Source organism: Syngnathus scovelli, chromosome 3 (assembly GCF_024217435.2).
Source record: "Syngnathus scovelli strain Florida chromosome 3, RoL_Ssco_1.2, whole genome shotgun sequence".
NCBI classification, from domain to species: Eukaryota; Metazoa; Chordata; class Actinopteri; order Syngnathiformes; family Syngnathidae; genus Syngnathus; species Syngnathus scovelli.
Genome location: NC_090849.1, coordinates 24774898 through 24800991, shown reverse-complemented (window position 1 = coordinate 24800991; position 26094 = coordinate 24774898). Strand labels below are relative to the sequence as shown.

Below are 26094 nucleotides of genomic sequence, written 5' to 3'. Positions count from 1 at the left end.
GCTCGTCTCAGAGCAGCCCCAAATTTTAAAGTTACATACAGTGTCGCTCCTTGGGTAGCAAACTTTAAGTTGTATAATATTTATTGTTTTAAACTGTGTCGCTCCTTGGGTACAAGGGGTGTTTTTTTTGGTTTGGTTAGTTGTGCAACGCCATTAGTAGCCAGAAGGGGGAAGCACTGCTCTATTTATAAGGAAGTAGTGATCCTTTATCAAAGTCAAATAAGATCCGACATGATTTTTCTAAACTTTTATTTCAATGTCTATATAAAATAGAGCTAAAAATGTTGGGTCAAATTGTTTTGCTGTTAAAAAAAAAAAAATCCAAAAGGCTTGTGCTTTGCAATCCAACCCAAAGTTGAGTCAAATTGAGCCAACTTCTTGGGTCAGTGCAACTTTTAACTCTGCAGTTTTAAGACGGTTGAACAGTAAATTCGGGTAAGAAGGAAGGTGGCGACTTGGTTATTAAGGAACCATGATTTTTCTCATGAGTTTTCAATGAACCCAACATGCATGTTTGGGGAATTTGTGAGGATTTTTGTTTTTGAAATGTGGTGCTATATAAAAATACTAAAGCAGATATTTTTGTTTATTTGCACATTGGTCCCCAAACATCCATAAATGAGATGATGATTTAGAACATCATGATTTTGTGTGAAGCATTGTTCAAATGTATTTTCATGGTTGCTACCGACAGGTCGTCTGGGCGCCGCCGCACAAAATCACCACGTGGACCTTCCCCTACTTCAGAGCCAAGTCGTCGGGAACGCCCGTGCCCAAGCGCATCTTCTCGTGTCTCGTGCCACGGGCCAGGCCACTGGGGGCTACTTGGAAGCAATCTTTTAAGGCACCGCTGCATTTCTAAAAAGAACAGGCTCAACGAATGAGTTTTTCTTGCCAGCTGAAAATTTTATTTATATGTACATATACTTTCCCCCCCTGGATTTAAATACCCCCCCACCCCTCCTATTTCCTTCCTCCCTCCCTCCCTCCCTCAAATCCCATCCCCTCTCAGAGAGAGAAAGGTCGTCTGGCTTAAAGGACACACTCTACTTTTGTGCAGCATATTGCTTCTTAAGACATTTGCGAAAAACAAAAAATCCATAAATTAAAAAATACTACACGTATTTTCATTCTGCTCTGGCATCAGATTGCTTTGAACAGAATCTAAAAAAATAAAATCTTTACAAAAGAAATAGCACATTGTCCCTCAGTCTGGCTACATAACAGCAAGTTGATTTGGGATTTTTACTTTTTTGTTGTTGTCGTCGTTGTCGTCACAAGGGACGGCCATCTTGGCTTGAATCGTCAAATAACGTCGGGGTCTTCTTTCGTGTCGGTCGACCACAAGGTGTGTTTACGTTGTAATAAAATCACACTTTCGGAGTTCCGCGTGCAGCCAGAGTGAAGGACAGCGTGATACGTACGGCACTCGAGGAAAACTCAGGTGTTGAAGTCACAAGGCATGCAAGTTAAACGCGAGTCACCTCCAGATGTGTGAAGTCCGTATTCAGTCAGCGGTGTGCGCGCGTGTCAGTGTTTGTGCATTTCTTTGTACAGACTTTTGACCCATGTTGGATCAAGAGCGAGCCCTGTCGGCATTTTGGCTTTCCTCATCCGGTCCGTCCGTCCGTCTGTCCATCCGTCCATCCGTCCGTCCGTCCTTGTAAAATGCAGTCTCTTTGGCTCCCTCTTCTTTAGGAAGCACAGTCGGGTCACACGCGGGGAGAGTATTTGGGGTTACTTGGCACCTCGGTGAAAGATTTCAGCTCGTAAGGGATCCCCGTGTCCACTTCCACGGGCTTGCGGGAGAATAGCAGCCGGATATCGTTGTGCAAGTAGATCTTCCCAGATTTGGAGCTGTGGAATCTAAAAAAAAAAACAAAAAAAAACTTTTGTATTAAGAGATTTACAATACAAATGATGGGATGGAATTGAATTGAACAATGTGTCCATTTTTTAAGGTGAACGTTCCACTCCTACCTGAGATGTATCAGGTAGCAGAGAATCTTCCTGCAGTCTCGCGGCACGCTCCCTGCCGAGCCGTGTTTCTTCCCGTCTCCGTCCTCCTCGACGGGCATCAGGAAGATGCGATGGCGCAGGAAGGTCATGTGATTGGTAGGCATGTCGTCAAAGTTGTACGTCACCAGGAACATCTTCACCACAGTTTTGTTGGGATTAAATAAGGTCTGGAGGGGAGAGAAGATAATCACACAGCGGATTCAGGTTTTAGGGTTGCTGAAGTTAACTGTCCAACACAAAGATAAACGCATGCTGTGCTTTTAAAACAAGCATACTGCCTTGCCTTCAAATAGGTTGGTTTCGCTTCATGCTAAGCAAAAATGCAAACTGCCATAGAGGCGTTAACAAATAGCATCAAGTGGCGGTTGTAAGAGCACAATGGCTATTTGAACAAAATAGGTGCAGCAAATCATGAGGACAGACAATTTAACAATACTCATGGGCATACATATACACACAAAGAGACAACTAACATGAATGACTGCATCCCACTGAGTCACAGTAGTAGTAAAAGTCTTTGTTAGTGTTAGCATGACTGTATTATACTGCCCCCTGATGGCCAAGGAAGTTAATTAATCATAATGCACAAGCTGCTAAGTGACCCAAAAAAAAAAAAATCGCATCGTTGAAAACCCCTGATCTAGGTCCATTCATTAAAGTACTTTAAATGATTTTTTTTCATGTGTTTTGTGTGGATAAAGATGATGAACTTACCACTTGAATGGTCCCTGCTTTGGGTATGCTGTAGCCTTTCTTTCCAAGCTGCTCCAGGGATATCAAACCCTGTGACACACAACCAGCATTGTGACAATTTAGCATTCATTTTCTGCAATGCTTCGGACTCCTTTTGCTGCGAGGAGTGACGTGCAAATTGTACACAGAAGGCCCCGGGCGGGCCAAGATTGCAAGGCAGAACATGGCAACTGTAAGGCAAACATGTTAAGCACGTGGTCTAAAATAAAATCACACAAAGAAACAGAAGAAAGAAAAGTAACAGAGGCTGTGAGCTTCTAATTCAAAAGCTCTATTCTAGGAACAGATAAAACCTTAAACAATCATCTGGCATGATCACACCTAATTATTTTTCTTATGAGATAAATAAGAGCACACGAGCGAGCGAGCACGCAAGGAACACACTTAACCACTGACCAGGAAGGGCGAGGGGGCGCTGTGCTCGGAGATGTCGTAGTACGTAACCTGCACGGGCAACGTGACGTGCTGCGGGCAGTAGGAGCCGCTGGCGCCGATCTCCGCCGTGAAGCCTTCGATGCGGCCCGATGGCGAGAAGCGGCCCTTTAGCATCGACTCCTAGACAAGAGAAGGAACGTGGTCACAGCCGCCGTGACCTTATCAAAGGCTCAGATTTTTTCTTCTTCTTAATACCTCAAAGTTTCCTAAAAGTGATCTGCTGATGGAAGAAGAGGGCCAGCTGGAACGGGCCAAGGTTCTGCTGTCCGCATGTCGACCGCTGCGTAACTGGCGGCTGAAAAGGAGCACACAAACACGGAGGGAGGGTCTAAGTAGCGGCGCAAACAATCTCCACTTCCCTCCTATTCAATTGCTAGCACTCAATTGAGTAACTCTCAATGAGTTTGACTGACCTTTTCACACGCAGACTGCTTTTCAGTCGTCTCCCTGACCTCGTACAGTCTGTGGCACACTAAAAGCAAAAATGGAAAACAATGTTAGTTTTGGTCATTGTTGCAATCGTTGTGTGACTGCTCGAGATCAATAAAAAAAAAAAAGGTCTGTTACTCAGGCAATTCAACTCAACACAAACTGACCAAATTGGGCTCTTTTTGTAAAATATACATTTGAAAGAAACAGGTGGATTGCATCAACCTTTCTAATATACTGGATTGTACATCACAGGTGTCAAATTCACAGGACGGTGTCGATTTGGCTCGCCGTTAGCCGGCTAAACCGTGAGTCACTTTGTCCGTCGAGCGAGTGTCGCCAATGTTCTTCACTGTTTTGTTACAGTTAGTTCAATAAAGATTTGAACCATTTTCTAATTAGCTGTGGTCAGCTATCTTCATTTGGCAAACTTAACCGTAGACGTGAGCTTGTGTTGCTGAAGCCCGCTGCTATCGCTACATTGCACTTTGGCTTCTTATATGCACTTTGTTCCTGGCTCAGTCCGCTTGGGAAAAATAATCACAGCAAAAATCTCATGACAGAGTCCAACATGCATCATATAAATACAATAAAAAAATAGATGAATATATATAGCAATGCAGCAAAGCAACAATAAGTGCGAGAGGGATGAGCGTAATTGACTGTTCCATTTGTCTCTGCTGCATCCTTCATTTAGTAGAAAGAGGACTATTGGAAAAAAATATATGTATATATATATCTTAGTGTACCTCATGTGAACAGAAGCTTGTACAAGCAAAGTTAACAACGTTATCCTGTGCCAGTACCTTGTAAGCGTCAATGAGCTCTCTTCCTGACTGGCCGCGTAACATTAACAAAGGCTTACCACAAGGCCACTCATCGTTAAGGTCACCCGCTCGTCAGGTGACCCCGCCCCGGGCCAGTCGTTCGCTCCTTCTCCTCCCGATGGCCGCTCTTAGTCATCGTGGCCTCGTCACTTAGTTTCGCCAGCGCATCGCGAGTATTCAAAGTCAAAGATCCAAACGGCCGACGATGACGACGATGTCATCACTTTTAACCTATCTGCAGGCCCTGCCCTTTACTTATAGAAGTCTATTGTCATGCCATCCATCACCCCACTCACTAGCCGCAGCCTCCATTCAAAGCTCTTTCTGGTCTTCCTTGTGTTCACTTCCAGAACTGTTGCGCGAGAGGATGCATGTGCACGTGCCATTGTTTGTCTTTCTGTACGCCCACTCGAGCCGGAACAATGGTCGGCCAACGCGCCATTCGGCTTCGTTCTGGAGACACTCGTGTTGTTCCGGATAGGGGTGGTAATCGTTCACGTTTGCTTATTGTCCCCCCCCCCCACTAAAAAATAAAATAAAATAATTAACTAAATTCATTTAAAATCACCTGGCCTCTGGGCCTTGAGTTTGACGCCTGTGATATAAAGTTCTACTCTGTGACCTCTCATTTAAGAAGACAAATTGATGAGAAAAGAAATGACAGATATTTCCATTTGATGGCACATATAGAAATTCCAAATCCTGCCTCTAGCAAAACGTGCGTGTCAGAGTGTCCGCTGACCTTAGAAGGAAGAAGGTGGTTCCAGTATGGAGCAGCTTTAGCGTCAGTGCTACGGCACGATCCCAGCCCCGGAGCCAGCAAGGAAAGCCTGCTCCTCTTGGAGGTAGACGGGCCCTCGTCTTCCGAGCACGACTCGGCCGTTTCGCTGGGCGACAGCAACCTCTTCTTGGCCGGCCAGTGGCCCGCCGCTGACAAACGGTGGCCGTTGCCGCCGGGGGTCTTTTCCCAGGAAGCCAGCAGCCCGTTTGAGGAAGAAGCAGCAGTCTGGGTGGCACTCCTCTCAGGTGGGGAAGATTCCAGCCCGACGTCCCATTCCGTGGCCTCTCCTGGTTCTTGGAGTTCTGTGTGGTGCGGGGGAGAGAAGGGGCCCGGGGGGCTGGCGGGACTGGCGGGCTCGTACGCGGGCATGTCGTACAAATGAGGGCTGGGCTGGCCTCCGGCCGCGCCATTGCTACAACTGTCATTTCCGGGGCTTCCGATGGAATAAGCGGGTGCGCGCCCGCCCCCGTTTGGCGCTTCGGGTCTGGCTGAGCTTCCCAGAGAAGGGTCGCACATTGGGGGGGATTTTGGCGAGAGGGGAGAGAACACATCGGGGACGGGCCTGTCATGATTGTGCTGAGCCGGACGACGGGAGGGGTTGTGGCTCGGGGACAGCGGGGGGGATCTGGGCAAGCCCCCGCCCTCAGAGTCTCTGTGCTCCGTTTGTGTGCAAGAATAGAGTGAACCACAACCACCGGAGCTCTTCACGAGCCCCATCAACGCCGCTGGCATTGGAGCCGGCCCACACAGCACTCCTCCCTCGAGTACATCGATGTCGGGGCAATCCGCCACATGGGGGCGCTTGTGAGTCAACGGAGGCTCCTCCAGCCCTCTTTTCACGCCCAAACGAACAGGCCTGGGTTGGGTTTCACTGTGGGACTCAGTGGAGGTAGCAAAACCACCTAACTGTGAGAAAATGGAGAGTTGATAAACCTTTTGATGGCGCAAATCCTCCTGGTCAAAGTGCCGGGCAGCCCCCGGTCTGACGGCAGAGTCCGGGCCCAGTGCAGGTGCCGTGGGAGGAGGCAAGTCCCCCTCTTGGGCTGGAAGCTCCAGTTGAGCTTTTTTGTGAGAAAGCTCCACATGAATGTGCCGCATGATTGCCGAGCTTGCAAGATGACAGGAGAGGCTGGTGGGAGAGCAACGGGGTCCTCCCTCGCAAGCCAGGAAAGGAGGTTCCACAGAACTGTGAAGTCCTACACTTCCTGTTTGGTGACCGTCACCCAGCGCGAATCAGTGAGATGAGTCGCACGGCCCCTGAAAAACAATTGCAGAAATATTAAAGCAAAGCATTATTCTGTGAATGATCTCAAAGCTTGGCCTTCAAAATAAGAGCACAATACAGGCCGTGATGCAAGCTGCGTAGATTTTGCTAACTAAACAGCGATCATTGTTATTTTTCATATACGTCGTTGTTTTTCATTTTAGATTAAAATACTATCAACTATAGTAATATAGACTCAAATAGTATCAATATATTTGGGGGCTCAACTAATTGGATTTAGAGCACATCTCAAAGTTCAACTCACCTCTGTGCCTGTCCTTCTGTAATTGGGCCCACGCAGACACACAGCATCTGGAAGTTGTGTCTGTCCGGGAAAGAAAAGACTCTACAAAAGCAACATGTCTACCACCAAAGCATCTGCCAAGGAAAGACATTTTCAAGTTTAGAAATGAGTCTACAGGAGAAGAAGCAGAAGCAGAAGCAGAAAACCGCAACAAATGTCTTGCCACCAAATAGTGCATATTTACTTCCGGATGTTTCTCAATCATCTCGACTTGCGCACCTACCAAAGTGATACGTCAGTGTTGTGTCAGGCTCCCGAGCGAAGGTCCTTCTGAACCAGAGGTGACTCTAGTGGGACTCCATCTGTGATTGGCCGACAGCCACACGCGGCCGCCTTTGTCACCTGGGCGTGCTTTGCAGAAGAACTCTGACATCATGACGGGGTCATAACACCCAGAATACCTGAAGACACAAAAAACACCAACATATTTGGAGATTACATTTCAACTGCTGCATTAGAATGTTCCAAAACAAGAAGAGCATCTGATGAAAAGTGATCTGTGCTGCTAAAGGGAGATAGAAGCCGAGCGAGGCACGCCTGACCCACTTGGACCAGAACTTGGGAATGTACTGGGGGGGATGTCGCAGTGAAATGTTGCCGTGGCAACAAGTAGCCCAAGGATAACGGTTCCTTTGTACTTGCCCACAAAGAGGAAGAAGAAAAGCAGAGGAGTGGAGGTGTGGGGGGGGGGGACATTTGGGACCAGGGCTGGGACTTTGTTTTGGAAAGATGCTGTGCCAAGAAAATATTTACAAATGTCAGTAAAATAGCAACTGTCATGAATTTGGTATGTAGTCAAATATGTCAACAGACATTGTGGATGTCCAACCATCTTGGCGGAAAAAATGCCAGAAAGATGAAATATAGGAGCAATACAGAAGTTCATAGATCCCAATTTGCTGTCAAAAGGTGTAAATGTGAATTCCTCAACGGGATGAAAATGTCTGGCAAACATTAGTAGTAGTAGCAGGTGAATCACCACGTTTTGTTACGTGGGGGGGGGGGGGGGGGGGATGGTCAAGGCCAGCGATAGAGAAGCAAGGGTATTTATAGTCGTCGGTCTGTGTCGGAGCTCATCGGTCGGTGCTAGGTCCCACCCACTTGATTTCTGACCCTATTTTAAAGTTGATCAAGAAGCCACTTAGCAGCTGTCGCCAGCTGAGAAGGAAACAAAACACCTGAGGCAAAATTGTCACTTGGTTGAAAACTCAAATTCTAAATAAAACTTGCATTATAGCCCCAGAAATGCAATGCTGATCTAATAGGACTCTTTGAATATGGGATGGGACATGAGCTAGAAAACAATATCTGGCAGACTTATTGTTAATAAGTCACACGGGTGGTGGCTCACTTTGTTTTTTGGCAACCGCAAAGGAAGGGGAAGCACAATAGGAGTGGTTGAAAATGGAGTGAATTAGACAAAAAGACAAAAACAGTTGACGCAGAAACAACTGAAGAAAATCCCAACGCTCTGCTTCTCATGAGGAATCAAGGCTACAAAACCAAAAGGTGGTCATTTCACAATTATATGATTGGAAGAGCCGCCTTGGGGATTCGGACAAGAGGACTTGACGCACTTCCTAAAAATACTTTTTAGACCCAAGAGATAACACGCCGCCATATGTTTGACGTTACGCATTCAAGTGAAGACCGGTGCAGATGTTTTGGTTGATTGTGGCAAAAAAAAAAAAAAAAAAACAGAAAGGCAATAAAAGGCTTTCCGGTAGAGAAACTTGATTTTAGCAGCTATGCTAAGTGACCACGAAGATGTATGGAGGAGAGGAGTGGGTCAAAGGTTACAGTCATTTTTTTTTGTTACATCCCTACTAAACAAAAATAGTTTGGCTTGAGTCCCACCATTTTTTTTTTTTCTTTTTGGTGTCCTCACTGCAGTTTCACCAAGCGGCGGTGTGATTGCATCAGTAGGGCAAGTCCACAGCCGGCTTCCCAAATAGATCTTTAGCTTGTCAAAGTCGTGCGCATACCTTTAAACGTAACACGAGAGGAGACTGTTGTCTGAGTTTAGCCATCAAGCCGGCGATTAGATTGCAGGAGCCGTGTACGGTTTGGAAATCTGATGTCACCTCGTGGACAAGGGGATGGAATGACAGCTGGCTGCGCGTGTTTATGGATGAAAAAGAAAGGACTGAAGGGAAAGGAGCGAGAGTGACTGAAAACTTGTGAAGCTCTGAGGGAGGAACGCGGCGGCGGCGGCGGCGACCCACATGCAAACAAAAGCCGGCCGGCTAAACTGGCTCAGTGAGGAAATAGTTGCTGAGAAGGCGATTTGACCCGGGGTCCCCACTCAGTCCCTGTCTGTCGTGTGGCCATTTTAGGAGAGTCGAGTGAGCGAGCGAGCGAGCGAGCGAGCTACATGATGCCAATTAGCAGGCTGCCAGTTTAGCAATGTTGGGAGAACTTGCGACGCTCACCCTCGAAGCGTCTAGTCGGCTTCCTCTCTTTAGTGGGATGTGGCTGTATTCCAGGTCGTCTTGTCCCTCTTTGCGCAACTTCCTCCACAAGTGTTGAGAGTCGCCTTGCTTGCTTGTTCTGAGCCTTGGTTTTCCTCCCTGAGTAACACACACACACACACACACACAAAACTTAAAGCCATCATCAACAACTCTCAGCCCCCCCCCCACATACACACACACAGTCCTTCTCTCTCTATCTCTCACCCCCCCGCTTGCCTCTGCCTTTCTCTCATTGGCGCCTCTGCACACCATCTCGAGCACAAAAGCCCCCTCACATGCTTGGTCCTCTCGTCCTCACCCCCTCATCTCGTCCTTGCATACTGGCCTCAGCAGTTCCTTTAAAAGCGTCTCTCAGGATTGCACTGACTCACTGACTGTTTCCTTCCTTCCTTCCTTCCTTCCTTCCTTCCTTCCTTCCTTCCTCTCAGCTGTTAGCAGAGCGAGGCCTGCTTTGCTCACTCAGCAAGAGAGGACATACACAGACTAGGGAAGGGGGGCGGGCGGGGGGGGGGTTGTTGTTATGCTATCAGCTGATTGGCCAGAGAAAAGGTGGGCCAGCTGGAGTAGTCAGCATTCTGATAGGTCAGGTCAGGGGGGGGTCACCTGAAGCTCCGCCCACCTGCTCATGCTTGTTTTATGTTAAAGTAGAAAAAGGGCTCCCTTAAAGCGAACAACTTCATGTAGTCTCCAATTGTTTAATCCCCGTTCACACAGACAATCAAAAGGCAGTTGAGCGCAAATTCAACAATCAATACTTTCTCCCCTCCACGACATACGTGAGTTTGGCATGTGAGGTGCACGGCGCCTGGCTCCGGCGTGTACCAGCCGAGAGCTTATCTGCTGCTGCAAACGAGAAAGTTGATCAGCTGAGCACCAGGAGCAACGTGTAGGGGGCTACGTGCGTGCGCATTGTGCCATCTGCGTGCTAGGTTGTTGACGAGGCAAGAACTATTTGGAAGCAAGCGCACGGTGCTGCCGGTGGGTGGAGATTAAGAAACAAACATGCCCGAAGCTGTCATGAAAAGAAAAGAAAGCAACGGCGCACGACTTTGTTACTGGCGCAAACAGACATCGCCGCTTGCGCTTTATCTTTATTTAGCAAACGTGTGGCTTGTTATCAGACGCGTGCTGGTCTTGACATGTGAGCTAGCGCAAGCTATTGATAGCGCCGTGCGACTGACAGACTTTTAACTCCCTTTTCTCGTCCCGTTTCAACAATCTGCTTCGTTGGTCACGTGTACTGTAAATAAACTGCCTGGCCAAGAAAAGGAATTGCAATTTGTTGCATGAGACACATTTGCATTTCCACCCACCAACTCACATTTAGTGTCCTTTAAAGAGCACACGTTGCCATCCATCCATCCATCCATCCATATATGGTGAAAAGAGGCGCGTCATGTACATGAAGTCCCCCCTCCCTCCCTTCCATTCCCTCCCTCCCTCCCTCCCTCCCATTCCCTCTGAGTGCAGCCGAGAAGTCAGCAAGCATTGAAAACAACACCGACATTCCATTGCAAGCATGTATGGAAGGCCCAGAGGGCGCATGGCAATTTGTTTTCATTTCCTTAGCATCGTTCTTTTTCGTCATAAAGATCATTTCATTGAAATTGAAGACAGAATGACAAGTTCAGACAAGGGGAGGAAGAAGCAAAGTCCAGGGAAGGTGTGAGAGGAAAGTGTATGTGAAGAGGTTGAGAGGGGGTAGTTGCACTGGTTGCTTGTGGTCATAGTTGAAGAGGCATGGACCTCCCGTTCACTTGTTAAGTGTATACAGGCGTGTGTTCTTATTTATGAGCTGAAAGGTTGGGAGTGTCTGCATGTTAACTGCATGTTGAAGCAGCCAAAGGCATACGGTCGACTCTGCAATCTTTGGACATTTCCACGACTAATGAATCAGAAGCAATTTAACAATAAATATCTCTCAAATGTAAGATGATGTGTCATTATCATGACAGCGCCAGCGCTAGTGTAGCATCAATATTGTCACGTCGTAGCGTTAGCAATATGTTTGGGTACAATGCTCAATTGTTTTGGAGTGATACCCCCACAAGTTAAATTCCAGGTTGTGCCCCACCCACACTGTTTTTTTTCTTCTTCATATTCTTGAGTCCTCTGTCACAGTTGGGTGATTTGAAGTCTCTGTGGCATGTTTGAGCAGCTGGGTGTGGATGCAGAAGCTCACAAAGTGGGTTTACGTAGCATTAGCATAGATTGTATTGTCCCAGAAAATGGCCGTGTCGCGTCCCCGGCTGAATCTTTAAGTGCTTTTATTTCTCGTGTTGACCACAGCAGGGATTCTACATGTAACAAAAAAAACAACATTGCGTAGCCCAGTTAATAGACCTTTGACGTCGATATGCGTCAATGGCAGTGAATGAGTTCATCTACTACCACCGCAAATGAGTGAAATTTGAAAGCCCTTAGTAAACAAACATGAAAACCCAAAGCTATTATTTGGACCACGCGCTTATAATTGGACTGTGGTGAAGGTCCTTTACAGCGAGCGGGCTTGCCCTTGCTAAACAAACAAACAAACAAACATTGGCAGTGCACACAGTTAAACAGTAGGCCCACCAGTGAGATCTAAAACAAGACTTATCAGTATCTTTGTCACCGCATCCACATTGTTATTGTTTTTGTTTTTTTTAAACTGTTGTCAACTTCTTGTTTGATAGGAATGTTAAAAAGTGACATGTCTTTATGCAAGTTGTCTGTCACTCATTAGTAACCGATGAAGGGGCTGGCTAGCTAGCTAGCTAGCTAGCTAGCTCGCTCGCTTACTAACTGCATGCCAAAGATGGGCCAAGTAATAACAAGTTCTTACACAGCTTTATCATTCTTTAAACCCTGACCTGGACAAGAATAAGTGATGCCCACAGTTTGACCCGAAACAAATTAAATTCCATTATTCCTCGGAACAGATCCAGTTCCACAATGAAATTCTTCCACCCACAGGAGACAAATAGTTCAAATACTTGCTCACATTACAAAAGAAATGCGAGGCAGAAAAAAACAAGAGTGGAGAAGAAAAACAAACCCACATGACTGATATGCAGCAGTCAAGGGAGGAAACGCAGCGATAGGGAGGAGTGTGGCACCCAGACTTTTTAGTGAGAGGATGGAATGTTCCACGGAAAATATGCATAAAGGACAGAAAATAAAGCCGCCTCTTCACCCTTTTTAGGCCCTTAAATCTTCGGCCAACTTTTATTTGTGGCTCACTCATTAATCAAGTGTTTAGAAATGAACTTTCTTCGGTGGCGTGGACGACGGACGGGTCACAGGGAGACAAATGAGTCACATTCACCAGAAAAGTTGCTATCGAGTGTCAGCTGTTGTGTTGACTCACTTCTCACAGAGATGGAGAATCAAGCCACTCCAGCTGGGTCTTGAGATACGAGTAACCCCATTTGAAAGTCTTTCGAGATAAGAGTCAGACATTGGTTGGCCCATTTGTTTTCTGCTTTGTCTTGCTAACGCTAACTTGAGATACAAGTGTTGTATGGTGGCAGGTGAGAAGATAACCTCAGTAAATATTATTTCCAAACATGATTATCACTCAAAACTGAAGGTTGCTGTCAAAATAAACACGAATCAAAGAGAATTATTGATAAAACAACTTCATAGCCTTTGTAATCTGAATGCGAACAAACAATGGGAAACACCAGAGACACATGGGGGTGGGGGGGGGGGAGTGCAGGGAGAGGCCATGCAAGGGTTAATCCTGAGATCAGTGCAACACACAAAAACAAACCCACAGTCCTTAAGCAGCAGTTGGAAGATTTCATGTTGCTGGACTTTCAGCTTTGTTTTGTGCCTTGGAGCTACGAAAATGAACCGAGGACAAGTTAGCGAGAGCACATCTGGTTGGTCGTGTGACTCATACTGGGTGTCTTAAAGCCATCAAGCCAAATATTCAATAAGAATTCACACTACTGGACATTAAAGGTACATTTATACAAACACATAGTACCCAAACCTTTTTCTAACTTACTGTTGCAAGAAAAAGACTACAAATGTGTTTTTTTAAAGTCATTGTTCTGTATGACAATCCATAATTGTCCGATGAAAAGATTTGATTCAAAATGCAGATGTCCCTTGGTTGTTGTTCCCAAAAAATGCAGCAAAGGAACCTGCCAAGAACTGATAAATAGCAGCAGTTCAGAGAGCAACGTCGCAGCCGAGTTGCTTCCAGAATCCAAATGGTGACGGACCGGCAAAGGACACAAGTGCAAACATTTATACAAAAATACACTAATGCAGCGACTACAAATAATGGCCGGAGATATTCCCTCAAGATAAACAAACAGCTATAAGGCTGAGCTTTTCTTTTTTTTTTTTCCTCGACGCAGCACTCACTTCACTTTGGCTTTAAGTGTGGAAAAGAAACACGCATACACCAACACCGTTTGGTTTGGACAAGAGTTTTGGTTAAACAAAAGGATTCATTGAGCAATGGCAGGATGTATCTGACCCAAAAATGAAGTGCAGCATCAAAGGCATTGTACAAGCTCATCTTAGGCTAAAGAAGATTTTTTTTCATGGCATTTCACGTTGTCAAAAGGCGGTATTCTCACTCACGTTTCGTTTGTGGAATAGGAAGTAAACAGGCAAATTCCACCTGTCAGGGGGCGGCCATTTTGAAAATGACATCACAGCTGCCAGGTCACAGGTCACAACCAATCACAGCTCACCATGATTGGTTGTAACCAGAGCCCTGATAACCGTGATCTCATTTTCAGACAGTAAGTGGCAAAATGGCCGCCATCTGCGATTGGGTGAATTTAGCTGCATTGCTCATATTCCACCAAGGCAATAGTAAATCAGAATGCCGTGTTTAGACTAATGCGGGCACGTACAACATATTCTGGTAAAACTTCCCCTTTAATGTTAAGAGCAGTTTAAAAAGATGATTGGAAATACTCAAAAAGTGCTTCGTGACATCCAACCAAGATGGCGGACTGTGAATAATACTATGGACACAGGAAGGCACAGGATGCGTGGGAGTGGGCTAGAGCGAACAGGTCTAAGCTCGATAAGCTCCACGGTGACCTATATAATGCATAGATTTTCATCTCGACCCACACGTTTCGCGTTGGGTGACAATGGAGAACAAAATCCATTTAGGGAGATTGGATGGGTGTTGTTAATCTGTGATCTAGGCGGCTATTTTGTTACCGTGACGCAGTTTTAAGGTCATAGGCATCAGTATCAGGATTTTGCAAATTAAAATAAAGGATAATTGATGAGGAGAAACGGTTGAGCGGAGGCTTCTTGTAAACCATCGCTCTAAATGAATAGGACTGACTGAAAACAGCAAGGAACCGGTACCATTTACTTTGGGTCGTTGTCCATCTGCACTGTGAAGCGCCATCCAAAAGCATTTGGCTGAATATGAGCAGAAAATATTACCCCAAGCACTTCAGAATTCATGCTACTCCTATCATCATCATTATCCCAAAAAATAAAATAATACAGGCCCATTGGCAGCCATGGGCAGCCACCTGGCCATGAAATGGCTCAACGGCCATTCCAAATTTTGTCCCAAAATTCAAAACCCTCAATGCATATCATATGCTGGAAATTGCAGCCGATGTTTAACATCGCTTGCTTTTGCTGGTTTGACAATTTTACAGTCAACACAAGCAAGGCAATTCTAGCGGTAGGCAAAATGGCATTGGAGTGAAATCAATCCATTGATCAACAAAGACTCGTGAGTGATAGAGGAAAAGTCACGGGCTAGACATTCCCTTCTCTAAGCGTTACAATGACCCTTTAGAGATCAATATGTCTTTATTGTCTGAGGTATTAAAACACTAATTACAGCACAAGTACAATGCGCACACATCGCTCTCTTTCATACACATTCTGAGGGGATCAATAAATCTCCACGGCAGCGTTGACCCGTATAATCTCGAATATCAAATCCGACGACGACATTAATAGAATTCCACACATGCAATAAGTTGTACATTCGTTGCTACCAGTGTGTTCCGTACCGTTGACGAATAACGGCCCTCAGCATCTGACGTGCACGTGGATGAGTGTGCCGCAGTTTCTTTGCGGGCAAGGCGTCGTTTGCCTTCATAGAGAGCCAGACGACCCGGAACAGGCTTGCCTGGTAATCAGTTTCACGTGGCTCACGATGTGCGGGAATGCATAAACTGTCCAACGAGATCCTGATGGTTAAGAATTTTTTTTTGTAAGCATCAACCTCAAAGCTGAGGTTGAGGGTTTGAATCTTCATGTTGCATAGTCTTTATGTGCTACTCCGGATTTTCTCCACCTCCCGCCACAAAAGGCTCCTAATTTTTCCACAGGTGTGAATGTGAATCAAAGATTGTCAATGTGGTCTCAGTCCAGGGTCTACCCCTCCTTTTTTTTTTTTTTTTTTTTTACCACAGCCTCCAGCATAATGAGGTGACAGGACAAGTGGATGTATCAATGGACTCTTCTTTGTACAAGCTTACTAAATACATACATGTCCGCAGGCCAGAACCCCCTTAACCCTGCTGAGGAACATTTACCTCGCCTTCAGGCTGATGGCTAAGACGCCCATGACGTCACACTCAGCTGAGGACAAAGCCCACTGGTTTCTGCCAGACAGAAAGGTGGGGGGGGGAAGAAAGAAGGGAGTGTGGAAAAGATGTCGAGTCGCAGATGAAATCCACCCACTTGGTGAATGTGTGCGCATTGTATGTCTCGATGCAGAGAGTTGAGTGGCACGGCGCTGAGTCGTCAATGCCATCATGCCCTGCTTGTCAGGACAAGGGATGACCCCACAGAGCATGTGAGCATTATATCACCACCGAGAGAGACTCTATTGCACCAATGCACTGCATGTAATCCCCATGTGCAATATCCTCCCTCCCCTCACAGTCATCACTATCAATCTACCCACTGAGGTCTATGCCAGGGACCATTGCTCCATCCATCCATCCATCCATCCATCCATCCATCCATCCATCCATCCATCCATCCATCCATCCATCCGTCTTAGCAAAGAAAATGTGTAAAATGAGCAGGTGCCTGCGCTGTTTGATGTAGATTCCATATGTGTAGTTGGAACCAAATGTTGAATACCGTGGGATTATGATCCCAATCCACCGCAGACTGCTCACAGTGAGGCAGACAAAGCAGGGGAACGCCCCCTCCGCCCAGCAAGCTGCTGTCAGGGCCATCAACTGGTTCAGGCTGGATTCCAGGCATTCTTATACTTAACATATCAATTCCTCGACCATGTACATGGCAAACCGATGACCGGCATGTCAAGAACACCACCCCCCCCTAAAGAAAAAACACCAACCATCCATGAACGCCAGTCTGTTTCCACCACACAATGCTATACTTAAAGTTGGCACACACACGCATGCACGCACGCACGCACACACACAAAGATGAGGCAACGAGCTGGTGAAAAAAACTCATAAAGGTTCTTACCGAGATAAATGTCCACTCGGAAAGGAAAATCACAGCCTGGCGACCTTCACTGACGTGTCGTTTGGCCCTTTGGATAGATTTTTGTCGTGTTGCTCGCTTTGACGGAATCCAGGTAGGTAGGTTCGAGAACCGTACAAGGCCAAAATCGAGTTACAAGATAGAAAATGACCCTCAAATGCCCGAAATACGCGTCTTCTCACTTTCTCGGGAGGATGTTCGGGTCTGAGTCCGACTCTTTTCTTGCACAATAGTGGTCTTCTCTTGTGCTGTGTGCTTTTTGGGCGCTCGCAGCTGTTTTCGTTGTTCCAACCTTGTGCCTCCCTCCGAGTTGTCTCACCCCTGTGCCTTTAAACGACGACGTTTCCGGGGTTTACTACTTAATACATAAAAGGCGGGGCTTCACTGCCAGCTGAGCGCTTGTCATTTACTCGATTGGTTAGTCCTAGCCCTCGTAGCCAATCAGATTGCGGGTGTACGCCTGGTTCAATATATGCAAATTTATTCTAAAACACTGCTCTGTGATTGGACCTTTGATTCACTAAAGAACCGCCCAGTACACGTGCGTTTGTTCTCGCGTCCCAGCCTCAAGACTTCGCTTCATCGTAAAATCCATGAAGAGCAACAAAAAATATGACAGAATAACAATCATCCGCGTTTTGGTAAAACGTGAAGGGTCACATTTGAACAGGTCTGATTTTAAGATGCGGTCAAAAGACCTACGTCAATCATTCAATCCTTCGTCACAGGAAGGTGGTGACGCGCTTCCTTTCCTCATTTTGGACTGAATAGCAGACCATAGCCATGTTGTCACTGAGCTAAAAATAGACGTTATATCCTCATTCGCAGCTGTAGTGTGCATTGCACCTTACCAAGCTGATAACGGTGCAGTGGAAAAGACGTGCAGATAACATAAGGGCGTGCGAGTGCACTCTAGACTGGTTGATTGTTGTAGAAGTCCTATTTGATTTGTACGTGCAGATATAATGATACACTCCTATTTTCAGAACCTCAAATGAATGACACAAAACGATAAGAGCAGAGGTCCAATTGCATGCCTAATTATGTGGAGTGTGCCTATAATTTCCTTGAGAGCCTGTGAGCATTGGTGCTCGTTTCATGATCTGTACAAATGATGATGAAATTAATATGTGGTGACGAGATATTTCCCAGAAGGCCATTAACTAGGACATTTGCCTTTAAAAATGTGTTAAGGATAAGGTGCACTGCAGACCGTTACAGCACATATCTCCCTAGAATCACACATAACACACAATTTATTACAGTGTGGAATGGAACATGACAGTTTATATTCACAGAAAACAGCAAATGTGCATTGCAAGCTATCACAAAAATTAAAATAAAGTAAAAAAGCCCAGATTTATACCTGTTCGAGCACAGGGAGCGGAAAACCATCAATTTCGTTTTGACTAACGCCCTCAACGAGTTCTTCACTTTAAAAGTGCAGTGTATGGCGCCCTCTGCTGTTATGTTACCAAAACAGCGAATACGAAGCCACAGTAAATTTGAGGACATGTTCATGTTTGAATGAGTCTTTTACAATATGAATTAACTTGTCGGAAATGTTATACCTATATATTGGGGGGGTAAGTATTGTATGTACAAAGGCAGAATAATCAATCATCACTCACTCAAGAAAACGCTTGGTTATCTTCATATTTACAGTTTTTCAACTTTTTTTTTTCTTTTCTTTATTGCGTAGGTGTTTCTCTCAAACAAATATTCACCATAATAGACTTGAATGCTGCTTTCAGATTACGACCGGAATTGGAACTCTGTCGTAAACCGAGGACGCAACCTCGGTCCACCAACTCAGATATTAGTCATTTGCTGTCATCTTTGCTTTCTTAGACCTTTCCCCACCTTGCTTCATTTTCCTCTTTGCTTTATTCTTCTGGCCTTCCTCCTGTCTGAACTGGTGCCTGTTCAGAAATGATACACGTCCAAGCCGGACATTAGAAGAGATACTAAAGTTCGTCTCCGGCTGAAGCACAGCGTGCCGAAATCTCACCTGGACTGCCAACGTCTGCCGCTGTTCCACACGCGGCCAAAGGAGGGCAACCAGTTGGCGTCCGTGTGTGAGCTATGGTCAAAGTTGGCCCCGACTCGGTTTGGGGGGAGCTTCCTCAGCTTCTCTTGCTCCTCTGAGAAAAATAGATTTCCAACACTTAACGTCCTCCCAGCGAGCTGCATCAAAAACATTGTCAAGGCTGAAGGCAACCCGCAAATTAAAACCAAAAAACCACGCTACTCTGTCTGAGAAACTCCTGGGCCGACGGGCCAATCTCGGGAGGTGCCGTGTTTGAAGACGTCCCTTCGAGAGGATCATCATTCTGGAGCCAAGGAGGCACGGCACCTGTAATGCACAAAGAGAGTTAACGATATTACAAGTACAGGCAGAATGACATCCATCAACACATAGAAAGATAAATACAATACAATACTTAAATAGATCATTTTGATCTTGAAAAATCTGACCCAAAGCACTTGTAAGCCAAAGTATGTCTAAATGTGCTTAGTTCCTTATGGCTGCAGTTCTTTTCTGTACCTGTGTGTACATTTCCACTGTTTGACGAATCCTATGACAGAAAAAACGACATTAGTGAATGAATGGCGTGTATGCGCATGATGGGCCGGACGCCATTTCATCTACCTGATGACCAATAAAAGTCAGGCCCCGCTCCTGCGCGTTGAGCGTCGAATCGACGAGGCTTCTCGCCGTGTGCTGGCGGGCTCCCCACGTCGTCATCCCCCGAAAGCTATTTCGCACCCCCAGGTAAGAAGATGAGCCCAGAGCGTATTAAAAGACACTTGAAGACATTTGAGGGATACGCCGTTACCTGACACCGGCCCCTGTGACAGTTTCTGTTGCGTTTGGTCCGTTGCTTGACTCTGGCGCTGCTTCATGCTGATTTTGATTCAGGAAAAGCCAACAGTGGTTCACAGAGGAAGTCTCACAAACAAGTGTTCTCCGATTTGGCAATCATTTCGAAAGACCGATTTTCTCGATTTTTGCTCACTTTCTTTTGTAGTTGCCCGTCTAGCTACTATCTACTCGACTTATCTGCTACGCGCCTGAACACTACGACAGTTGACAGTCAAGGCCACAGTTATGGATACCGCCACTGCATCCTTGGAAACAAACCTCTAGACGAGACTTGAGGAGCTCTTGGCGCCCTTTCTCCTGGGCCCGGATCAACTCGGCTTGCTGAGGGCGACAAACAGAACAGCAAATTTGAAATCTGGAAGTTGTGGTTGTATCAATATGGATTTAGTCAATAAAAGTAAGGGGTGGTACTCGGACAACGTGGTCCAGTCTTGTAATATCTGAGCCCATATGAGTCATATCTGGTGATTGATTTTAAAAAGAAAAAAGTCTTGACTGTCAGACTGGGTCACAAATGGCAGCCCTGAGCAGAACCATACTTTCTGAGAACTAGCCTAAGACCAAGCGAGACCGGATAAAAAGTAGTATTACCTGTTTGATGAATTCATCCTCCTTCTCCACAAATGTTTCCAACACTTTGGCCACTTCAGCTTTGAACCTACAGGAAAGATCATTTTGACTGTTTACTGTGAGAACCGTTGCAAAAGTCCAACATCTGTCTTCATGTTTCTGCAAAGTTGGCCAAGCTCACCGTTGAGTCTCTTCCTGCGTGATGATGACTTTGTCTTTTAACTTGGGGTCTGCCTTGTTTTCCCACCAGAACTTGTGGGTACTCTTTCTGTGTTCTGGCCTGAAATCGGATCCATTGAATGGGTCAGCTAACAGCTAACTTTGAACCTTTATGACAAAAATGTCACTCACGTAGCCATGTGCTCCAACAATCCTCCGTGTCGGACGGTCATGTTGCCATCAGTGACATTTCGTTCCACTTCCCGCCCGCAGCAGTAACACCAAAAGGTTTTCTCGTGTTGAGTGCTATGAAATTTTTCAACTTCGGGTTTGTTAAGTGTGCGCCGTGCTTCTTTTACCTGGAAGACATGAGGAACAGCTGCTCAAGCGCCTTTGTAACGTTAGAAACAACTGAATATTTCACAGTTTGACTCTTTGAAATGTCATAAGATCCTTAATTCTTAACATACTGACAAAATGCAAACATCGTTTTGTTCCCTTCCCAGTTGTTCCCATTACAATCGGTCTTGCTGCATTCATTTCCACGACATGAATTACTCACCTTTTCAATGAATTTCATCAACACAAGCCTAAGTCTGCTTTGGTGGTGTTTCCCGAAGATATGTCCTTTCCCGTTGAACGCCGTTTGCCTACATATGGCGCAGTAATAGGCGCCCATTTAGTCAAATAAGGTGAACAACAAACTAGTGACTCCAGTGTTGTCCAAATCCGCGGGCAGCGTCAATATGGCGGCGACGTGACGTCATTTCCGGACAGTTTCGAGGCTGCGTTCGTGTGTCACGTGATGTGCGGTCGGGTCGCTCCGGAAATGACGCCGTAACATTGTCACTGCGTTTACCCAAAAAGTCAGCAGTAATGATAAAACCGAAAAACAATTTGAAATGGAACTAACCTCTATGGTCTAAAATATATATACTCTAGTTTTTTTTAAAGTACAATATTATAGAAAACAATTTTATCCGATTAAAAACATTAAAAAATGCTTTGGGATTAACTAGTGATTTCTGTTCTTTAAAAATGAGCAAAGGTGATTCGAGATCATGCATTGTCCCCAGCTTAGTGAGGTGGTTTTGGTAAAGTGTAATATGAGCACCAAGGCTGGGCGTTCACAGAGTTCATAGGTCAAAGGGTACTTGTGGAGGACCGTGGAGCACTTGTGTGAGATTTGCAGCACACTAGCCAGACAGATCTTGACAGACAGGAGCCAGGTGGCAGCTTTGCTTGTGGAACCTGATGACAGCAGAGTCAGAGAGAGAATGGACCAGTTCGACTTCTGCTCAAGAGTTTATACAAACTCAGACAGACACTTCCCCCCACAGCGTTTTGTCTTTTAAAGGGCTGACTTATTTAAAAAAAAAAAAAAAAAAAGGAATACAATTGTGATTCAAAGGCCATTTTAGTTAGAAGCAGCCATTTTTGGGTAAATGAAAGGACTCATTCCAGCACCTATTACAACAATTATTCAAGTCCCCACTCAGAAAATTATGATTACTAATTGAATGATTAATAATTGAATGATGAATGAAAATGGATCATTTTGAATCGATTGACCTTTCAGCCAGACTTTTTGAATGCCCCCTGACCCTCAAAGGTGGGTTCAATTACAGCTTTTGACCACAGAGTGTCACTGCAGCCCATCCGCGAGAACGCTCTCGGGACACCGTTTCCCCTTTGCGGGACCTCTTTGCAGGATTTCAGTGCTTTTTTCTTTGACAGGATTTCAGAGCTGATCTTCATTTTCTCAAGAGAATGACGTGTCAAGAAACACACAAACTTCCATGTAGTAGTGACTCTTGTATGTACGCTCTCAGTAATAAAGCTCGATTAGCTTTTAAGACAATTTGGCATAGAATCAAGAGTTCTGAGAGTAAATATGAGTATTCTCTGGAAACTTTGGAGGAAACAATTGTACTTTGATCGATGCACTTACCTCTAGGTTTATCATTCTGTTGTTCATGTCCTGTTAGCTACAAATAGAAGCAATCTTGAATCTTAGATACGATTCCGAGGCAAGCAGAACAAGGTTGTTTTTTGTGTGTGTTCATAAAAAGCTTCACTATTGTTTGGTGTAATTTGCTCTTTTGATAGCTCTCGTGGTTACCACGTGCGCCTCACAGTTCTGAGGTTCTGAGATTGAATCTCGGCGAAGGCCTCCCTGTGTAAAATGTGTGTTTCTCCGTGTTTCCTCCCCCATTTCGAATCATACGTTTGGTTCATTGAAGACTAAATTGTCCACGGGCAGGGTTTTTTCTTGGCTCAAATTGCAACAGCTGAGGTGTTCCCATTCTGACCATTTATTTACACGTGCACCATGCTGGCTCACTTACTTTTTGGCTGAAACATTTAATATTCCTGTAGGAACTTTATGTAACATTAAATCAAACAATAATGATCAAAGTGCCTTGCATATATTGCCTATTTCAATTTGGCCCGGTCATAGTTGAGTACAGCTGGAGGCAAAAAGCAACCAGCTTACCCTAAAGTGAATAAACCCGTATAGAAAATGTCTGTTTCCAAATGCCAACCAAATAAAAGAACAATGGAAAGGAGAACAAATGGATCCGATTTGCTATTGGATGAACGCAACATCCCGTGGCGCGTTAAAAGCAGACGAACGTGAAAGAAATTCACTTTGGTGAGGATTTATTGAAGCATATTGCTCTGATTACAGATTCACGGGCTTAACACACAGCGAGTGTACTGGAAAGAGAACATCATTTCTTGATTAAAATACTTTTCATGTTGGAAAAGCCCCGGCCATGATGCCGACAATTCATTAAAATAACATCACTCAGCTGTCAGAGTTAATCATCGGAGAATTTTTTTTCTCACCTGTTTCCCACGCCTCGACTTTTGCCCCCTTTGATGCGTACCTTGACTCTCCAGTGCTGCTCAGATGATGACATTCCAATATTAGATGCTGGGTCTTCTGTTGTGGGTGCACAGGAAAGTCCTGGCTCGAGGGAGACAGCAGGTGGGCGCCGTTGCGATGAATAAGATCTCTCTTGCTATTCTCAGACCGCAAAGCTGGAAGCTTTTGGAAAGTCTCAGAGATCTCTCAGAGTTGGCATTGGCGCTGCTTTTACTGCTGGGAATGCTTTTGTTTTGCTTGGTCATGAGAAAATCTGCGGCGGTTTTATGGAAAGGTCACGTCGTCTCACAAAGTGTTAGCAACTTCAAAAGATTAGAACGCTGCAAAGCTTTTTGGTTCATGAGAAAATCGTCCCCTTTATGTCATTCGATAAGTTTGTTCGAGCATGTTGAAGGGCTAAATCGGTGCTATTTGCGCATTTGAACTTTAACCAAATCCATCCATCTATCCAGTCTTGGATGCTAATTAGTATTAAGCTAGCAGAGTCTTTTAACTCTTTCCATCTTAAATCTATTCAATCTAGTCTTAGATGCAAATTAGCATGACGCTAGCAGAGTCTGTTATCCCTCTGAATGACTTCCATCCGTTGAATGTGGAGAGGACGCAAGCTCGTCGTGTCCCAGTGAGACGACAGTAAAACACATGTGGCTACTTCCTGGAAGTTTGCTGGCTGGATCGTACATCTCTGTGCGAGCCACATAACAATTATGATTCCAATTACAATAAAAAGTATTCAATGCTTGGAATGCAGTAGCGGTGCCTTTTCTTTCCCCAGATAAAAACCTTTGAGGCAGAGAGTGCGGCCTTCTCTGTATGGGATCCGTCAAGTAGCAGGCAGTAAAAACAGCCAAGACTCCCCCCTAGTGGCTTTCATAAAAGTCCAGGGCCTCAAGCTCTTTTCACTGAGAGGAGCTAGTTGACTTCTTTTGCACTTACATAGGCTACTGTTCATTTTTGACCTGGGCCAAGAATATGCTCACAACAATGGTCTGTCAAATACTACAATGATGCCTTGAGATACGAGTGAACTCAGCTCAAGCAGCAGTTTGGCACATGTAAAACATGACGGTCAAAGCAAGCGTCAAACGAAGAGAATTAAACATGTATTCATTTGCCTTAAAGTCTATCAAAAATGTGAAAACTGGGAATTGCAATCAAAATATTGACAGGAAAATAATTGCTGTTCATTTGGACCCAAACACAAAGTAGGAGTTAAATTAGATTGGCTGGAAAAACAGGAGAAGAAATGTGGCAAGTGTGGATGCATCCCACATGAGTTGAGGCTCAGCACTTTTCAGCTTACATTGCACGGCACACGCCAAGTGGTGATGTTTCTGCACACATCTGCTGACAGAGTGGAAAAAAGGAGGCCATCTCTCCCCGTTTATGGAACGCAGACGTTGCCGAGCGTACCGAGCGGCGTCTGTCCGGGAGCCCCCCTGGGATTGCGACGGCTGGCAAAGAATCAAACGTGGGAACACCTCTGCCTCCCCCCCCCCACGAGATTTTTAAAGATGCTTCCTGTTCTCCTGAGCTACCAAAGTCTGCCCGTCAGTCAGAACATTTGAGATACAGATCTGGGCACTGCAGTATATCATGCAATGGTGTGACTATTACAAATCCTATCCGATCCTATCCGGCCTGGTCCTGTCCTAACCTGCCCTGCCCTGCCCTGCCCTGCCCTGCCCTGCCCTGCCCTGCCCTGCCCTGCCCTGCCCTGCCCTGCCCTGCCCTACCCTACCCTACCCTACCCTATCCTATCCTATCCTATCCTATCCTATCCTATCCTATCCTATCCTATCCTATCCTATCCTATCCTATCCTATCCTATCCTACATGAGCCTGCAAGTGACACAAGGGCGGATGTCGGACAGAGAAATTGATGAAGGGTGTGATTTTTGTTGATTGATGTCCACTTGGCGGCCCAGATCAGAGAAGCCCCGCTGGGAGCAGGAAAGGAAGGGAGGGTAGGAAGGGGACGAACAGGAGGAAGGGGGTATGAAGGCAGACACCAACCGCTGTTTGCCGCCCTCTAATCTCTGCCTGCGTAATCAGAAACACATGGCTCCCATAATGGCCACACTGTGCGGTAGGCGGAGGTTGACGTCGACGAGAGGCGCAAGGCTAACGTCATGTAAATACAGCGCACACTGATGAGCTGTGACAACGTACAAATACTTTGTTACTTACTGTACTTTCGTTAGAAGAATGAGTCATTTATGACCTTGTACCTTGTAAAATATGCAGTTTTTTTCTCATTACCTGCTTTGGCCACAAGTTGCATCGAGATGTGTCAACTCCTCTCAGCTCATCATTGCGGCACTAATATTAGTCGTTCTTCCTCGAGGCTAAAGAATATGTGACTGTGTACCGGCCGGTATATTGTCTGCTGCTATTTAGCATTAGCGTTAAGGTGGTGTAAGCTCAGCTAAGCGGTCATTCAAACTACGCAATGTGTCATTTTCTATGTCTTACGTGGAGTATAACAGAAGATTTCTTTGAGGACCACATCACCTCTACTTGCGTCAAATCTGACAACTAGCTGCATTTTGGTCAACAGCACTCACAAGAGTGCACAGAATCCAAACCTTAGGTTGATTCCAGACAGAATTGCAATTCTAACATTAAACAAGAAACCCACAGAGGAAATGTTTAAAGCGCAAACATTTGACCTACAAATGCTCAGAATATAGAACAGTAAACATTTTGGTGTTTGCTTTTATGTACGAGAAAGAAATCCCAAACTGGTTTTGCGAGGCCAACAAAAAGGGCCTTTTTTTTTTTCCCTCCATCCCAAAATGAGGCTCTTTGTGGCCTGGTGTCACTACATCATTACTCGTC

The 26094-nt window shown here is 45.5% G+C and overlaps 2 protein-coding genes and 1 long non-coding RNA gene across 11 annotated transcripts; 1 reads left to right on the top strand and 2 right to left on the bottom strand.

Moving 5' to 3' along the window:
• The first annotated feature begins 98 nt into the window (after positions 1-98).
• Positions 99-1105, top strand: LOC125993548 (uncharacterized). The gene is made up of 2 exons (XR_007490278.2): positions 99-435; positions 695-1105. It is a non-coding gene; the product is annotated as an uncharacterized lncRNA (long non-coding RNA).
• On the bottom strand, positions 996-17095 carry atosb (atos homolog b). 9 transcript variants are annotated; one of them, XM_049762149.2, is made up of 12 exons: positions 16927-17086; positions 16727-16822; positions 9245-9382; positions 7036-7213; positions 6774-6886; positions 5206-6501; positions 3621-3679; positions 3403-3502; positions 3169-3327; positions 2734-2802; positions 1981-2186; positions 996-1866 (listed from the first exon to the last, which is right to left on the bottom strand). In XM_049762149.2, the coding sequence occupies exons 6-12, from the start codon at positions 6340-6342 to the stop codon at positions 1713-1715; spliced, it is 1884 nt and encodes a 627-aa protein (XP_049618106.1). In that variant the 5' UTR covers positions 6343-6501; positions 6774-6886; positions 7036-7213; positions 9245-9382; positions 16727-16822; positions 16927-17086; the 3' UTR covers positions 996-1712. The 9 variants fall into 9 exon arrangements, with proteins under 9 accessions (XP_049618106.1, XP_049618105.1, XP_049618101.1 ...); XM_049762148.2 differs by having other exon boundaries at positions 7032-7213; positions 16727-17095; XM_049762144.2 differs by having other exon boundaries at positions 16727-17095.
• Positions 17096-17982: 887 nt separating this feature from the next.
• On the bottom strand, positions 17983-23350 carry cenatac (centrosomal AT-AC splicing factor). Its single transcript, XM_049762154.2, has 12 exons — positions 23214-23350; positions 20923-21611; positions 20553-20719; positions 20383-20481; positions 20223-20289; positions 19890-19952; positions 19585-19652; positions 19398-19503; positions 19293-19323; positions 18996-19100; positions 18756-18888; positions 17983-18666 (listed from the first exon to the last, which is right to left on the bottom strand). Exons 2-12 carry the CDS (start codon positions 21037-21039, stop codon positions 18564-18566), a joined length of 1059 nt encoding a protein of 352 aa, XP_049618111.1. The 5' UTR covers positions 21040-21611; positions 23214-23350; the 3' UTR covers positions 17983-18563.
• Between the last annotated feature and the right edge of the window lie 2744 nt (positions 23351-26094).

Coding starts and splice junctions, on each gene's coding strand:
- atosb (XM_049762148.2), bottom strand. CDS start 6,342: ATGCGGCACATTCATGTGGAGCTTTCTCACAAAAAAGCTCAACTGGAG. Junction 3,680..5,205: donor ACCACCTTCTTCCTTCTAAG/GTCAGCGGACAC, acceptor TTTTGCTTTTAG/TGTGCCACAGACTGTACGAG. Junction 3,328..3,402: donor CACTTTTAGGAAACTTTGAG/GTATTAAGAAGA, acceptor TCTCTTGTCTAG/GAGTCGATGCTAAAGGGCCG.
- cenatac (XM_049762154.2), bottom strand. CDS start 21,039: ATGGGCGCCTATTACTGCGCCATATGTAGGCAAACGGCGTTCAACGGG. Junction 18,889..18,995: donor CCAGGAGTTTCTCAGACAGA/GTAGCGTGGTTT, acceptor TATTTTTCTCAG/AGGAGCAAGAGAAGCTGAGG. Junction 18,667..18,755: donor GGCAGACGTTGGCAGTCCAG/GTGAGATTTCGG, acceptor ATTTCTGAACAG/GCACCAGTTCAGACAGGAGG.